The 15,796-nt window shown below is 39.2% G+C and overlaps 1 protein-coding gene across 6 annotated transcripts; it reads left to right on the top strand.

The window, feature by feature from the left end:
- Positions 1-6,134: 6,134 nt before the first annotated feature.
- Positions 6,135-12,853, top strand: LOC116048565. Of its 6 annotated transcripts, none has more exons than XM_031297709.2 (10): positions 6,135-6,244; positions 6,528-6,590; positions 7,244-7,375; positions 7,578-7,683; positions 7,847-7,901; positions 10,481-10,569; positions 11,543-11,620; positions 11,720-11,821; positions 11,945-12,067; positions 12,585-12,853. In XM_031297709.2, exons 1-10 carry the CDS (start codon positions 6,159-6,161, stop codon positions 12,627-12,629), a joined length of 879 nt encoding a protein of 292 aa, XP_031153569.1. In that variant the 5' UTR covers positions 6,135-6,158; the 3' UTR covers positions 12,630-12,853. The 6 variants fall into 6 exon arrangements, with proteins under 6 accessions (XP_031153569.1, XP_031153567.1, XP_031153570.1 ...); XM_031297707.2 differs by having other exon boundaries at positions 6,524-6,590; positions 7,239-7,375; XM_031297710.2 differs by lacking the exon at positions 6,528-6,590.
- The last annotated feature ends 2,943 nt before the right edge of the window (positions 12,854-15,796 follow it).

Genomic DNA, 15,796 nt, shown 5'->3' with positions numbered 1-15,796 from the left:
AAAAGCACATTCGGAGCCTTTCTAATAAATAGAAGATCAATACAGGCTGCTGCAGGGAACTAAAATAGAGAAACGTCAAAGAAGAAAACAGATGAGAGCTGTGACTGGGAGATATGGCAACTATTGATGTTCCATTTGATATTCATTATGGTGAGATAGCAGTCTTTCCATAAAGAAAGATTACGTATAACATTTAAAGCAGCTATATTAGATATTTTTATTATAATGTATTGAATGTCAAAGGGTAATTCGTAATAATGAACCTACAGATTATTGTCACGTGAATCTGCAGCTTCCCCTCGGCTTTACAGAGCTTTATATTGAGTTTCAGTCCGGTTGCAACTTGACTGCTAAAGGTGCTCTAAGCGATGTCACACATTTTTTAGGCTACAACATTTTTTGTCACATACAGCAAACATCTCCTCACTGTCCGCTAGTTGCCTGTCCCCCGAACACACTGTAAAAAAACACGGTCTCTGTAGACAGCCCAGGCTCCACAAACGGCAACAAAAACAAACTGCGCCAACCTGCACCACCAAACATAACAAACAGAGTTCCAGCCAATAACCGACAAGAAGGATTTGGGGGTGGGGGTTGGGGGGTTAGTGCGCGGAAGGGAGGGGGAGGGGATGAGGAGAAGGGAGGGGCGAGCTAGCCTCCGTTTTGTTTGACAATACTTCGAACGTCAACAAGAAGTGACGTCACCCAACGTCGCTTAGAGCACCTTTAACTTTATGTATTTATATAGCACCTTTCATGCAAGCACACAGCCCAATGTGCTTCACGGAACAAAATCACAATAATCACAAAATTAAAACAGATGAGAAAAAAAAAACAAATAAAAAAGCAAGACTAAAGATTACAACAAACCAACAGAATAAAAGGGTTACACCAGTTTAAAAACACTTAATAATAATGCAATAACATTACTCCAAAATTAAAAGACAGATTAAAAAGTTTCCTTTTAAATATACAGAGAGAGTTCGCCATTCTAATATCCAAAGGCAGTGAGTTCCACAGTTTAGGGGTGTGAAAACAGAATGGACTTTCCCCGGTACTTTTATGGGACACGTTAGGAACATTTAAAAGAGAAGCAGTGGAGGACCTATAGTTATCTGGCTGGAACATAAAATGAAAGAAAATCACTGATGTATGGAGGAGCGTACGTGGTCTTAAAGCTTATGAACATTGTGGTTCACTCTCACTGCTCTCATGGTGTCATTTTTGGCCGTAGCAGACAGCTGTTTTCAACAAAAAAGCTCTAAAAACCCACCGTGGACTACCTGCTCAGCAGCAAACAGCAGACAGACACAGTCAGAGACCAGCTGGTGAACGTAGTGGAGCAGTTAGCAGCTAACAATCCAGATATTTCCCTCATCTGTATGTTAAAATAGTCCGTAAAAACTAGGTTTGATATCATGTTTTTCCCTACGCTATAACATAAAATATGAATAAGATACATTCAAAGTGAAGTTAAAAATCGTGAAATAATAAACAATTCTGCCGCTTAAAGAGAAGAAGAAAAGGTATGTAATGAAATACTGCAAATTAAACATTTCCTAATTAGGCCTTTTGTAGATTAAACAGTGTTTGGGATCACATTGCTGCTAGTAGTCTTGTATTGATCCAACATGTGCTTGTGCTGGAATTCCACTTGATGGAAACAACCTGAAGTGTTTTGGGGCATCTTTAAAGCCCATAAAAAACACCAAGTCAACCCAATTCCCTCGCAACTGGATCCTGCACATGGACTACAACTGTTGATATTATATGCAATATGTCTTCCAGGCATCCACGTAAAAAAAAAAAAAACAGAAACATAATCTCTTTGTTCCTGTAACAGCCTCCTCGTGCCAAAGACACATCCAACATTCTTTGCAAGAGTCCTCTGGATCTCCCAGTACTGCATGTCTTTTCAGGACAGTGGGACACATCCTCCATCGTGGCAGGACATATTTTTATACCTCAGACGGTGATCGGTGCATGAATCACAGCCTTTCTGTGGCAGGGCCATGTGGTTCGAGATAGACGGCGGTGGAGAGGAGGACGGACAGGAGATGAGAGGAAGCTGATCACTTTGGCACAAGCCAGCATGCTTCGTCGCTGACTCATTTGTCTTTTAGAAGCGGGGACAGTCAGGAGGGAAGGGGGCGTGGGGGCGGCGGAGGGGGCGGTGGTGGGATGACTCATGACACATATAAGGGTTGTGTGCGTGGGGTGCACCTGGTGGGAGACGTCCACATGTGGAAACACACACACACACACCCTGTACAACATCATTTCAAGTGTAGAAGTCTTTTGTTCTCGTGTTGCACCTAGCAACCCCAAGGACTTCAATACCTAGAAATCATGAAGTTTGTTAACATCAAATTTCAGAGTTCAGATTGTACATGAACATGTGAACTGACCGTTTAAGTAATCCCTCTTGCACAACCAGAATTTGTGCTCATATTATGTTCATTTTCAGGTTCATAATTGTATTTAGAGATTATATCAGAATAGGTTTACATGGTTTAATTTTCAAAAAACACCATATTTGTGTTGTACTGCACATTGCTGCAGCTCCTCTTTTCACCCTGTGTGTTGAGCTCTCTGTTTTAGCTACAGAGTGAGGCATCTCACTTCTATATGAGTATGAGGGAGTGCCATGCTAGCAGCTAGGCGAGCATTATAACGCGTGTTACAAAGTGACGCACGTTTGTCACTGAAGTAAAGGCTGGACTACAATAGAGCTGTTTGGAGCAGTTTGTGAACAGTGTTTTCTGTTGGAGATGGTAAGTCCCTTTGTGGTGGACTTTTTCACTTTGTAAACCTATTACATGCACAAAAAAAGATATATAACAACATTTTAAGCATAATGTGAGCTCTTTAAATGTGTGCCTGATTTTGAGAGAGCATAGCCTCCTGTGATGCTCGAAGCATTGTAGCACCTATAGTCTTGTTAAGTGTTTGACCTCAGCCAGTAGGCAGATAGCCACCCACAAGCCCGTGTGTTCCTCCATCCTCTGAAGTCACGCTCTGGTCTGGACTCCTACACAAACTTTCCCTGCCTCAGTGGTGGCTTCATCATTCCAGGAACCCCTGGTGAATGAGCATACATGACTCACAGAGAGCCTCTGATACACTCCTCTACCACCTCCACAACTGATCCACAATGCACACATTAACACATTTATGTACTTGCAATTCAGCATCCTGTAGGTACACACTCACAGTTCGATTGCTTACGCATGAATAGGTCGGCCGATGACAAAATTCAAACCTTGAACGTGTCTCTCTGCTGCTGTGTTATGTAGGTAGATCAGCTATTAGCACATACTTACGCATCTGTGGAGGACTGGCAAGCTAATATCATGTGAAAAAACATCCATAAACACGCATGTGTGACTGACTTCATCCAAGACTGACATTCACACCTGTTAATCACATCTTCTGGACCTTTTAAGGATTATTCCAGAGGATCAATGTCTTCCGAATGTGATATTCAGATGCCTAAAACACAACAGAAAAGACTTTCATTTGGATTGAGAGATGTAAATGTCCTCCATTTTGACACCCTCTATCCTTAGACCTTTGATCTGGAGAAAGAAATACTCAACGGAGAGAAAATGTGAAATAATGAATGATCGATGTACCGGTGTTACACCATATTCTGTTGACCCGTCTGATTCTTGCGCTGTTGGAGGGTCAGGCGGATGAGCAGCACCAACCGTACTCCATGCAGGATTTTGGTATCTTGTTAATTCAGAAAAACAAGAGCAGTTTTAATTTAATTTTTTTTTTATTAATAATTTACAATATTTTTTTGCAAGTGAATGCCTCATGCTTCCGTACTGAATAGACAAAGTATACAGTTTTGTAAAAATGTGTGCTGAAACGATTAGTTACAGTCCTATCGAAAGAAAACTAATTGACAACAGTACTTGGTTCCAGTTTTTCTCAAATGTAACAATGTGCCACTTCTTTTTTTCATTATAAACTGTCAACTATCAAGAGTGAAAAGTCTAGTTGGGAATCTGGTGTGTGTGTGTAGGCTACTTTGGGGCTAGTGGGGGAATAAGTGTCAGGTGATGGGGATCTGGTGACTTGAGAAGGCGGGAACTCAAGATATAAAACATTTTGTTGTTTTATATCTATGGCGGGAACACTCAGGGGACGACTGGTGGGTGGGAGAAGAACGGCAGGGTCTGACATGACGGCAAAGGCTAGTGCATAAACAGGGTAATTAATGAAATGCAGATAATTGTGGAGATGAAGTAGCAGTTGGAACACATTGGGCTTAATTGTGATGAGCTTTTGTTACTATTTTCTGACATTTTATAGACTACATTATCCAAAAATGAAAAAATGGATTAATGAAAAACAGTTACATCCCTATACAAATTCTAATAATAGAATTAATCCTACCCATCTCCCAAAAACAGACTCTGTATGAATACAATCAAGGACACTTTTGTAATTCTAAAATAAGATGAGCCTCCATTTGGCACCTATTCTTACTGTGTGATTGAATGCACAAAATTATCATAAACTCAAAAGGCTAATAGGCAATTTATCTGGACAGGATGAGGCCGGCTTTGTCTCCTCTGTGATATTAGACCAAATTTGGGTAATGGCTTTGGCCCAGACCGATATGCAGTATTTTTTGGAGATGAACTCTTCAAATATTGGCAATCGATGTTGTTATTAGTGTTACTGAAACCTGAGGTGGCATTAATCACTGAGCTCCTCCTCTACAACTAGGGTTCATTAGATATGTATAAGCCAAATTATATCTAAACTGCTGATCCATTAAAACGATGCCAGTTACAGCAACGCATGGTCCTGTACAATACAGCTTTACTGTCATTATCTCTGCTGCAGACAGTACTAACTACAATTATTTGAAATCAGTGTCAATTACAGTCCCTGTATACAGTACGTGACAGGAGGTTGGGAATTTCCTGTGCACAATGTGCAAACACTTGTGTTCCCTTGTAGGAAAAAAGAGATCCTTTTCCCCAAATGGTGAGTCCTCCCTGCATGCAACTCTCTCCTCACATTGTGGTGATGGAGCTTCATGGCACCTCTACCAATTAGGGAAGCCCTTCAGACACGTGTGCTGACAGAGAGGAACACATTCCTCCAAGTGAGTCTGCCTGCAAGACCCTTCAAGTTACAAATCTCCTGTCAGACAATATACTATATAAATGTCAAAACACATACTGTACACTGATCCACACACACACACACACACACACACACACACACACACACACACACACACACAACCCAACTGTGAACTTGCAGCACATCTTTGTGTTTCTTTGTGAGTATAGGCCTTTGTGTGTGTGTGTGTGTGTGTGTGTGTGTGCGTGTGTGTGTGTGTGTGTGTGTGTGTGTGTGTGCGTGCGAGCGTGCGTGTGTGTGTGTGTGTGTGTATGTGTGTGTGTGCTTTTGTAGTGTCTCTTCCAGTGCTCTTCCAGTTCCCCCCCCCCCAATTAGGAAAGAAACAGAAAAAAAGGAAAAGACAACAAAGGAAAAAAGTAAGAAAAACGGCATTGTGGGGTTTTTAACCCATGTATAATCATGCGTTTTATTAATTTGCACTGTCCGCTTCTTAAATAAACTGAATTAAAAGGAAGGAGCATTAAAGGTCTGGGAGCTGAGGTTGGAATTTAACGGCACCCTTGACTTCAAATTTAACTTTAAGTGGATCTGTAACAAAGATTACACACATAGGATACACATAAGCATAAAATAGCCTACATAAAACATACTAAAGTACTAGTCTGTAAAATATATTATATGAATATAACATAAACACATCCTAAAACCATAATCAACTTGACTTTGACTAACATAAAACCTCCAGTACACTTGTTTCTTCTTTTTCTTCTTTCTTTTTCAATTAATAATATACATTTTTATCCCCAACTTTCCCTTTGTGACACATCTACATCCTTTACATATATAAAACTCACATTAACACCAACTTTTCTTCTTTACCAACTTTATTAAAGGCAGAATAACATTACAGGGAAGTCTAAAATATGACCAAAATATAACAAAAATATACAAATGTAAAAAAAAAATCATGATCTGATTGCAGAGGCGACGCTCGGCTCTGCTCCGCCCCCTAGCGGCGGGAGAACTCTACGTCGTGACGTCAGGGGAGGATGACGTGTACCCGTCATCATTCTGCTGATTTTAAATGTTTACAAACTTTCACCGCTCGCAGTCTGCTCGAACCATCACATCAACGGTAAATATGTCACACCAGTTCAATACAACATGTCGCGGTTGTGAATGTTTTGGGTTTATTAAGCCCAAAATCTAAATCTGTATTTAAAATGTAGCCAATGTTTAATTTTCGGAAATGACACAAACACAAAATAACCGCAAAGATCGACTCAAAATGCAGGCAGAAGTTGCATTAATTAAATCGGTGGAGGCGTCTAACTGTTATTGTTGTCACTACCAACTAGTAGTAATTATGCATTAGCATGTTGATGCATATCGTAACTGTTTATCTATATCTAAGGAAGACCATGGAATGTGATGAGAAGTCACCACCACATTGGCATCAGTGCCCATCTGGATCAGCAATGGTTTGTACATTTGTAGGCTGTTGCCTTATTCATGTACAATGGAATGTATTGTTGGAAAAACATGCATTCTGAGTTATTGTGCTTTAACCTGGCACTTTACAGTTTATGTTTTAATGTACTCCTTCCACTTTCTCTGCCACTTGTTTTCTCATTCACTTGTATCCCCTGTAGGGCTGCAACTAACGATTATTTTCATCATCAATTAATCTGCTGAATGTTTTCTAGATTAATCGATAAATAAAATAGTGAAAAATATCCATCCTAGTTTCTCAAAGTCTGAGGTTTTGCCATTCCAAAACCCAAAGATATTCAGTTTAATATGATAGAAAACGGAGAAAGCATGACATCTTTATATTTAAGAAGCTGGAAAGCATTTTCTGCCATTTTTGCAAAGTAATTACTTAATACTCTTAATACTTAATACAATTAGTTTGTTCTAATTTTTCAACAAAAAGTGCTTGGAAAAAATGAATCTGTTAACTGACCTTGTAGTGTCAGGTGACAGACATTTTGAGCTGCAAGTAAACGCACCGTCTGTTCTATTTTAGCCTGGTAGTTATAATTTGGAAAGAAAAAAAAATCGCAATAGGCTTTTTTTTCTCCACAAATGTTTACGACATTGTTGCCTGGCTTTGTGATTTTTCATAGGGCAGGAGAAATGTGGAGGTGAAAAGTGAGGAGTCCTGCAGTGAGAGGGTCGAGTTGACGGTGGGGGTGGAAACATCCAAACCCGAAATGTTGTTCGAGCTTTCTTCGGGCTTGTATGAGGACAGTGAAGCCTTCGGGTGAGTGACATAACAACAAGTTCTTAAACCCCAAAGATGTACTTCAGATCAGTAAATTAATGTGATTATGTCAGGGCTCTTCATAACAGCGATTATGAACACGAGGATGATTATGGCCTCAACACTTTTGCAAAAGCAGAGGCATCACGAAAGGACAAAGGCAGGTCCACTCATCTAATAATCCAATTTGTTTTGATTTCAGTTGCAAAAATGGCCTTTTTGAATCACCATCACCACTCCGTCTTTCACCAGCGACTGCTGCAGCACAAACACAGATGCCAAGCACCAAGCCCAAGGCCAGGACGCTGGTGAGTCACAGCCATACCGACGCATGTAAATGAAGGCTAATCGAGCGTTCATTCAGAGAAAAAAAAAAAAACGGCTTTCATTTGACGTCACCGGTCTTAATCACTCAATTATAGCAATTTCCAGAAGGTAACTGTGCTTTATCTTCACCGTTTCTGCCTCCAGGTAGCATGCAGGCAGCTGACTGATGGGAACGAGGCGGCCTCTCTCAAGGACCAATGTGAGATCATTCACACACTGTTAGTCATTCACTCTCAATCGTTTGTGCTGGAAATACATGAATCATACTCTGCGTGTGTGCGATGTCGTATTCATGATGTTTCACAATACTCAAAAGAAAAGATAACACGAGGACAAACAAGACAAAAGGAAACTTTTTTGCAAGTAAGAGGCCTCAGAAGGCAATCAAACCAAAACAGTGGAGAATGTAGGGCTGGGTACCGACTTCAATACTTTTTAAGCACCGACCGAATTGTTATGTTATTATTATCGAAAAGTGCCTTGTCAATTAATACCCATTTTCAATACCTAAGGAGTACATCTCATCAGAGTCAGTGAGCCAATAAGTATGCAGCATGCTTCTACCAAGATCTAATAATGTCTATGATTGGCTGTCTAACGTTACACGTTGTAGAAGCAGGCAGGAAAAACTCTACGTTACGCATAGAGACGGGGCTCACGTAGTAGGAGCTGGAAAATAAATAAAAAGATCCGTATCCGTAAGATCCGTGTGCCGTAATGTGTAATCTTGTAATTTCATTTTGTTAAAATGGATTTTATAAAATTGGTAGTGGAAAAAGTATCGATCAGGAACCGGTATCGAAGATACAGTATTGGTATCGGTAACAGTATCGAAAAAATGTTAGCGATACCCAGCTCTAGGAGGATGTTATAGCAGCAAATGAATGCACCTGGCTTTGGAACGAGATGTTCAACAATCACACAGACTGTATAAATGCAATCACATTTGCAGGGTTTTGGGTGACTACGCACAACAGCAGGCACGAGCGGTTTGCATACAGTGAAGGCAATGAGTCTGTGTTTCCTTATTTGACAGAAATCTATGCATTGGCCTGTTTTTTTTTTTACATTTTGATCAACAAAAATGCACATTATACTGTAAATAAAGCCCCAATTAACAATACTGCTTGAAAAAATAATATAAATATTTAAATATTACCGGTAAAATCATCGAGAGTCCGGTACAGCCTAGTCTCGCTTTGACAGACCAGCCAAAAATTCCTTTATGTAGGAAAAACCCTGCATTTGGGAGAAATGTTGGGGCGACCACATATTTTTGGCCAATAACTATACTATAATAGGCAATTTGCTTCACATGACAATATCCTGATAAAAGTTTAAACACGTGAAATGGAAGAGGAAAATCTCACCGCAATGTTCATTCAGTAGTTTCTTCTGGTGCTTTTGGTCATATTACATGATCTTCATCAGCAGATGAAGTTTGCCCTGTTGTCATGAAATTGTAGATGTTCAAATTTCCATTTTCTTGGGAAAATGTAGATGTTCTATTTATTATTTTAAGAAATCCTGAGGAAGATCTTTTATATGATCAAAAGCCACTTTATAAAACTTCATTCAATCATTTACTCAAGCGCTGTCAAGAATGAACTTGGAAACTCAACATGTGAATTAGTATGAGCTGTCGTTACACTTTACAGATGCAACTGCTTCAATCATGGACTACAAATATGCACAATGACAGTAAATAAGCTTGCGTGAACATAAAAAGATGAAGTGTGGGTAAAACAGTGAGAACGTAATGAATATACAGTCAGTATTATGCAGAATATAACAATGAAATACCTACCAGTGTTATATTTGGTCTGTGTTTTAACTTGAAATAAAGAAGACACCTGTCTTCTTTATTTATGGTTAAAGGAGAACAGAGATGAGATTAAATCCACATTACAAATCACTGAAGTAGTTATATCATCAGGCTGACTTGCCTTTATGACAGTACACACACACACACACACACACACACACACACACACACACACACACACACACATACATACACATACGCACACACACCTCCACTCACGGGAAGCGTGAAGATGAGTCAGCCTCATAGTACAACTTATTATGAGTGCGCTTCACTACAGTGGGAGCCAAATGGGTAAGTCATAGAAAGGCTTTTTTGGAGGAGACCGTCTGGGTTACGAAATAGATTTATTGATTCATGTTATGCGAAACCCTGCTTTCTCTGGACCATGCGATTAAGGTTTGGAATTTTAAACATATTTCACCAAAGAGGAATTTAGCTTCAAATCATATTGTGTTCAGAAAGGGCTTGAATTTCACAATATACCAAAAAGAGTGGATGACAGAGAAAGACAAGGATCAAATATAACGCTGTAGTTTACACTGGATACTATTGTGGCTGTAACTAACACTTATATTCATTATTAAATTAATCTTAATGTTATTGTTTGTCTATTCAATATCAGAAACAAGTTTCAGTGACAACCTCAAAGTGCATTTTGTTAGTTTTGTCCAACAGCTGTCCAAAACTAAACAATATTGTATTTACAATGGAAAAAAAGCAGCAATCCTCACATTTGAGAGGCCTTTAACCAGAGTTTGTTTTGCTTGATAAATGACTTAAATGATGAATCAATTGATTTATCAGAATTGGCAAAGTAATCCATTACTTGTCTTAGCTCTAGATATTCTCACACATACAAGGGTATACACAACGTCAAAATATATAACAACACCTAATATACTATAATTTCGGTTAAGTTTTACTGTTTCCTGTTTATTCTTTTTCCTCAGCTCCTCTGCCGTTACTAACACTCACAGGGACTGTAAGTCTGGCAAGCACTGACCCCAGGAGGCCCTCTTCAGTCCATGCATCCATCACTGTATGTTTTATAGCACAAATTGCTGCTGTTTCTTTTTTTCTAGATGATAAGTGTTAACAAATCCAACAAAAAGCCCAAACCACAATGTGTTAGTCCGTCTCTCAATACTTTGTGACTTTCCCAGCCAGTCAAAAACATTGGTTCCTACTGAAGATAATTATATATACTTTCCTAAAACAGCTGGGTACTGTAGTCTTTTTTTTTTAGAAAACATTACTCAAACAAGAGTGAATCATGCTCTTGTTAGGGACTATTTTTTGGAAGAGGATTAATAAGCATTTTATGCCTGGCACCAGGACGATGTATGTGGGATTGGCCCAGAATAAACTATAGTGGCAGGGTTGATCCTAATGAAGGATGATGTCATCCATTTATACTTTATACTGTGAACCTTTGCAAATTTCACTTCTAAAAAAAGCAGCACAGCTCTTTTTATTCAGATATATTGTACATGTTTTTTTAATATTTATATTATATATATATTTAATTTTGTTCTAATATGTCTCTTGATTTTTTTGCATTACTTGCTTATATTGTTAATTTCATTTTCTCTCACGTTGTTTGTTATGCACCAAAGCACAAAGCAAATTCCTTGTATGTAAAAACCTACTTGATGAACCGGATTCTGATTCTGATCCAGTGCAACAGTGCGGCTCACTGATGTTTTTCTTTTTTTAAATTAGATTTTGGACAACAATGGAGCTCTACGGCACAGATGGATAAGATACATCAGGCTACACAGGCAACACTTGTTAGTAGGATCAATTCATTGCTGGTTTTGTCTTTTCATGGGATTTGTTGGCAATAATAAAAATATAGGATCTTACCAGACCTATTTTTGGAAAGTTTAAACTGTTGTTAGTCAATATGACCACTAGATGGAGGTGTTGATCCATGTTCAGCTGGGATTAGACTTATCAAGATCAACTTAGACAGTAGCAAACAGGTTGTGCTGAGAGTCTGTTTCTTCCAGGGAAAAGCTTCAGTATCAGCTGCTCAACAGCAAGAAGCCCAAAGATTGAACGGGAGGTCGGCTAGCATCATCAGAGAGGTCACTATATCACCTTTCCTCTGCATAAAGAAACCAGACATTACTAAACTTTCTTTCTAACAATGTGCCTGTGTCACATTTGTTTCATGTATTTTTTAGGAAAACAAAAGTCAGTATTACAGAGACCTTACCCGGCAGGTAGAGGAGAAGAAACAGCAGTTGGAAAGGGAGAGAAGTAGAAATGCAGTTGAAGAACAAAAGGTTACTTTATAACAAAAATAATGTAATAAAGTGTAAATTAGGCCTCTGTTCTTTAACAATAAGATTGATGGTAGATTACTTGTGTGTTTATTAATGGTGTCACAATTCTCCTGCCATCTGCAGCACATTGACACCATGCAGCACACCATCTGGGGGATGCCAGGATGTGGCGCCCCAAACTACTACCTGGGCTCAGTGAAACGGACCAAAAGCCTCTGCGACGCCGGGATTTTACCCCAGGAGCAGGTAAACAATGCACCGTCTATCTGCAGAGCATTGTTTCATGCAACAAAAGCCTAGTGTACTCAGAAGGTCTCCTGATCGCACTGGCTTTGACAGAAAAGCAACTGAAAGAGAGTCTGCAGCCACGCGAATCCTTCTGTAACAATGAGGATTGTGGTGCTGTTAACATCATGCACAGTACTGCCTCTGTAGTCATTTAGGATAGAAGCGGCAGCACAGTTCTCTTGACGAGAATTGTTTCTTTACTTTTGCTCCCATTAAGACTTGAGTCTCATGCAGAGCCTTGCCGCCCAAAAATGTTTTTGTAAGTAAAACTCCGTTCTGACCTCCTTTCCACACATTGCATTTGTCTTGTAGCAGCTGAAACTCAAACCTCTGTCTGTGGTTCTTAACAGTAGGAGCTGTTCAGGCTCTAAACAGGTTGTGTTTGAGATCTAAACATGAGTCTGGGTTTTCAGCCAGCATCACATTACAGCCTGTTTCTTTGGCTGACGCATCTGAATGCCGTCTTTGTTTCCAGACCCGTGATAAAGGCTTCAGTGGGACCCCCTTCCACCGCCCGTGAAATGAAGACCATAACATCCCCAATCCGAGACCACTGAGAGCTACGGAGCAGCCAGGCAAATAACACTCTCTGACTTTTGTCTTCAAGAAATGCTTTGCAGCCATAGAGATATTTGGGCTGTTTCAGCAGCAAATTCTGATGGTGGCAAAGAATTACAGAATGTCAATAAACTCAGACCGAGAGAACAGAAACATGTAGGGTATGAACAACTCGAGAACATGAAACAAGTTGCGTGTCTTGCTGCATGCACAGGTGCCTGCAACAGCAACATTTTCCACTTTGCATACCAAGAATGGACTTGAGGCCTGCATTGCTTCTTCTCGGGGAGTGTGATAGTGTGAGAGTGATTTAAGCATAGATAAAAAACAAAGGATTTAAGTCCCTCAGGGCAAGTCAACTCACAGTTTGCGTGCAGGCGTACTCAGTGATTTAGTATTACTGTATACTTCCATTTAGCTGGGGGACTTAGAAAAGACAGATTTAATTAAGAATGGTCAAAATCAAAGCAGCAAAAGAGGCTGAAATATCCTGACTTTTAGTCTTTAGTATGAGTCAAGCTCCAAAAACACTGGATACAATTCCCATAATGCAAGTCAACAGTATCAAAGTCCAGTCCTTTAATAATTACTGGAAAGTATACAGTCTTGCAGCAGTCAAGTTCAGGTCAAGTCTTAAAGGAATAGTTTGACATTTTGGTGAGATGAGAATAGGATACCCCTCTCACATCTGTACAGTAAATGCGTAGCTAGAGGCAGCACCAGGTTAGTTTAGCTTAGCATAAATACTGGAAACAGGGAGAAACAGCTTGCTGGCTCTGTCAAAAAGTAACAAAATCCACCTACGCAAAGCTAACCAGCCAGCTTCATGAGGGGTATCAATCTTCTCATCTACATCTCAGCAAGAAAGCAAATAAGCATGTTCTCCAAAAATGTCTAACTATTCCTTTAAATGTTATTTTGTGTTGATTAAGTCTACAGCTCTGGTGTTGCATGACAGAGCAACAATCAGTGAACAAGAGGTTAAAGTTTGATTAACACACACACACACACACACACACACACACACACACACTGCAAAGATTGATTGCTGGGAAGTTTGAGATTACATCAGCCTACACAGTTCAGTGAAAAAGTTGTCTTCCTACAGATTTAAATCCTACTGATGAACTGAATATGTTGTTACTGTGATTGAGTCACATCTTGCTATATATATACTGTATATACTGCTAGAAACAGCTACTTCATTTGAAAAGATACTTTGTCCAAAACGTTTCCCTGATTGATCTTTCAGGTAATTTCCAGATAATTACATAGTGAGGAGAGATGACTCATCCTCGTCTAATTGCACGGCTTTGTTAGTGTGATGTTCATTGGAACAGTTTACTCAGACTCTGCATGTATTTAGTTTTCATAGGCTAAAGAGCTTTATTGTATTTTAGAGGGCAGCAGCAGCTCTCCTCAGTGGGTGAGTAATTATGATGTAGGGCTGGTTGTAAGGGACAGTGAGATACCAATGGTTAGGCTGGTTGGTAATTATACTGTGGAGCTCTAAATTCGGACCTTATTGGTCATTGTTGTGTCATGCAGACATTGTACACTAAAAGCAGAGAAACTATTCAACAAGTTAGAACTTTATGCACTTTTACTATTTTGTGAATTAAGGTTTGATGAAAAAGGAGTATAACAACTGTACAATCAGTTTTAAAAGGTATTTCATCAACGCGTTTCCTCCGTGTCATGGAGGATCTGGAGTGTATCACTGAAATGAAAATCAATGTTATAGTATATACATGTATATTATAGTATGGTCATGTTAGACCTACAAAAAGCCTTTTATACAGTCGACCATTGTGTTTTAATGTATAAATTGAAAGCCATGGGTTTTAGTTAATTATCACAGAAATGGGTGGGCTCCTATCTGGAGAATAGGAGGCAAGTAGTGGACATTGGGGGGGAAATGTCTCAACCAAAAGGCATGAACTGTGGGGTACCTCAAGGGAGCGTTTTGGGTCCACTTTTCTTTCTATTTCTTTCTATATATATATATATATATATATATATATATAAATGACCTAAAGTCTGCTTGTTCATGCAGTCTTTTTTATATGCAGATGATTCTGCACTGGTTGTTTCTCACAGGATTTCAGGATAAAAATATGATTGAAAGCACACTTAGCACAGAACTTCTAAATGTTAGCATGTGGATGGCTGATAACAGATTATCACTTCATTTAGGGAAAACTGAATCTATATTGTTTGGAACAAAGATACAGTTAAAGAAAGCCTCAGGTTTTAAGGTCCTACCTAGAAATACTGTAATTACTGCCAAGGAATCAATCAGTTACCTTGGATGTATGTTTGCCACTTATCTGGAGTAGGTCAGGCCCAAAAGGTAATCACCAAAGTAAATCAGAGAGTCCGCTTTATGGTCAGAATATCAAAGTTTTTGGATGAAAAAACAAAGCTAATTCTGGCAGGAGCTTTAATTCAGCCTTATTTTGATTATGCGTGTGGCTCATGGTACAATGGTGTCACAGGGAACCTGAAACATAGGCTTCAGACATCTCAAAATAAATTAATAATGCTTATTTTAGACCTCCCCATAAGAACTCATCTGGAATCTTCCCACTTTGAAAGGGTGGGATGGTTGAAAGTTGAGGATTGAGTGTCTCAGATGCAGCTGGCTATGGTACATAAAATTGTTTATGGAGATGTTCCCAAATATTTTAGAAATTATTTTAATAGAGTAAATGAAGTTCACAGGTACTCCACTAGGGGTCGCTCAACAGATTTTGTACCCCCTAGATCTAAGACTAATCTTGGCAAACAGTCTTTTCTTTATGCTGGAACTACCCTTTGGAACCGGTTACCTGGTACACTCAAGACAGTCAGAAGCATAGGCAGTTTTAAACAGGGTTTGAAATATGGCTTAGGTGCCAATCATAGTCATTACCTATTTTTATTGTTAATTCAATTTTTTGTATAACATGGATGAATTTGTTTAATGTATGATGAATGATTGATGTGTGATCTGCTGCCACTTGTCCTCTCCCCCTGCCCTTATAGGGACCACAATGGAAATAAGTATTTGTGCTTTATTGTGTCATCCCTGACTATTTATGTATTTTAATGTATGACACAGAGTACTGTTTCATTTTTTTTATATTT

This window comes from Sander lucioperca, chromosome 23 (assembly GCF_008315115.2).
Source record: "Sander lucioperca isolate FBNREF2018 chromosome 23, SLUC_FBN_1.2, whole genome shotgun sequence".
Lineage (NCBI taxonomy): Eukaryota > Metazoa > Chordata > Actinopteri > Perciformes > Percidae > Sander > Sander lucioperca.
Note: the sequence above shows the minus strand (reverse complement) of the source record. Positions and strands in the feature narration are given on the sequence as shown.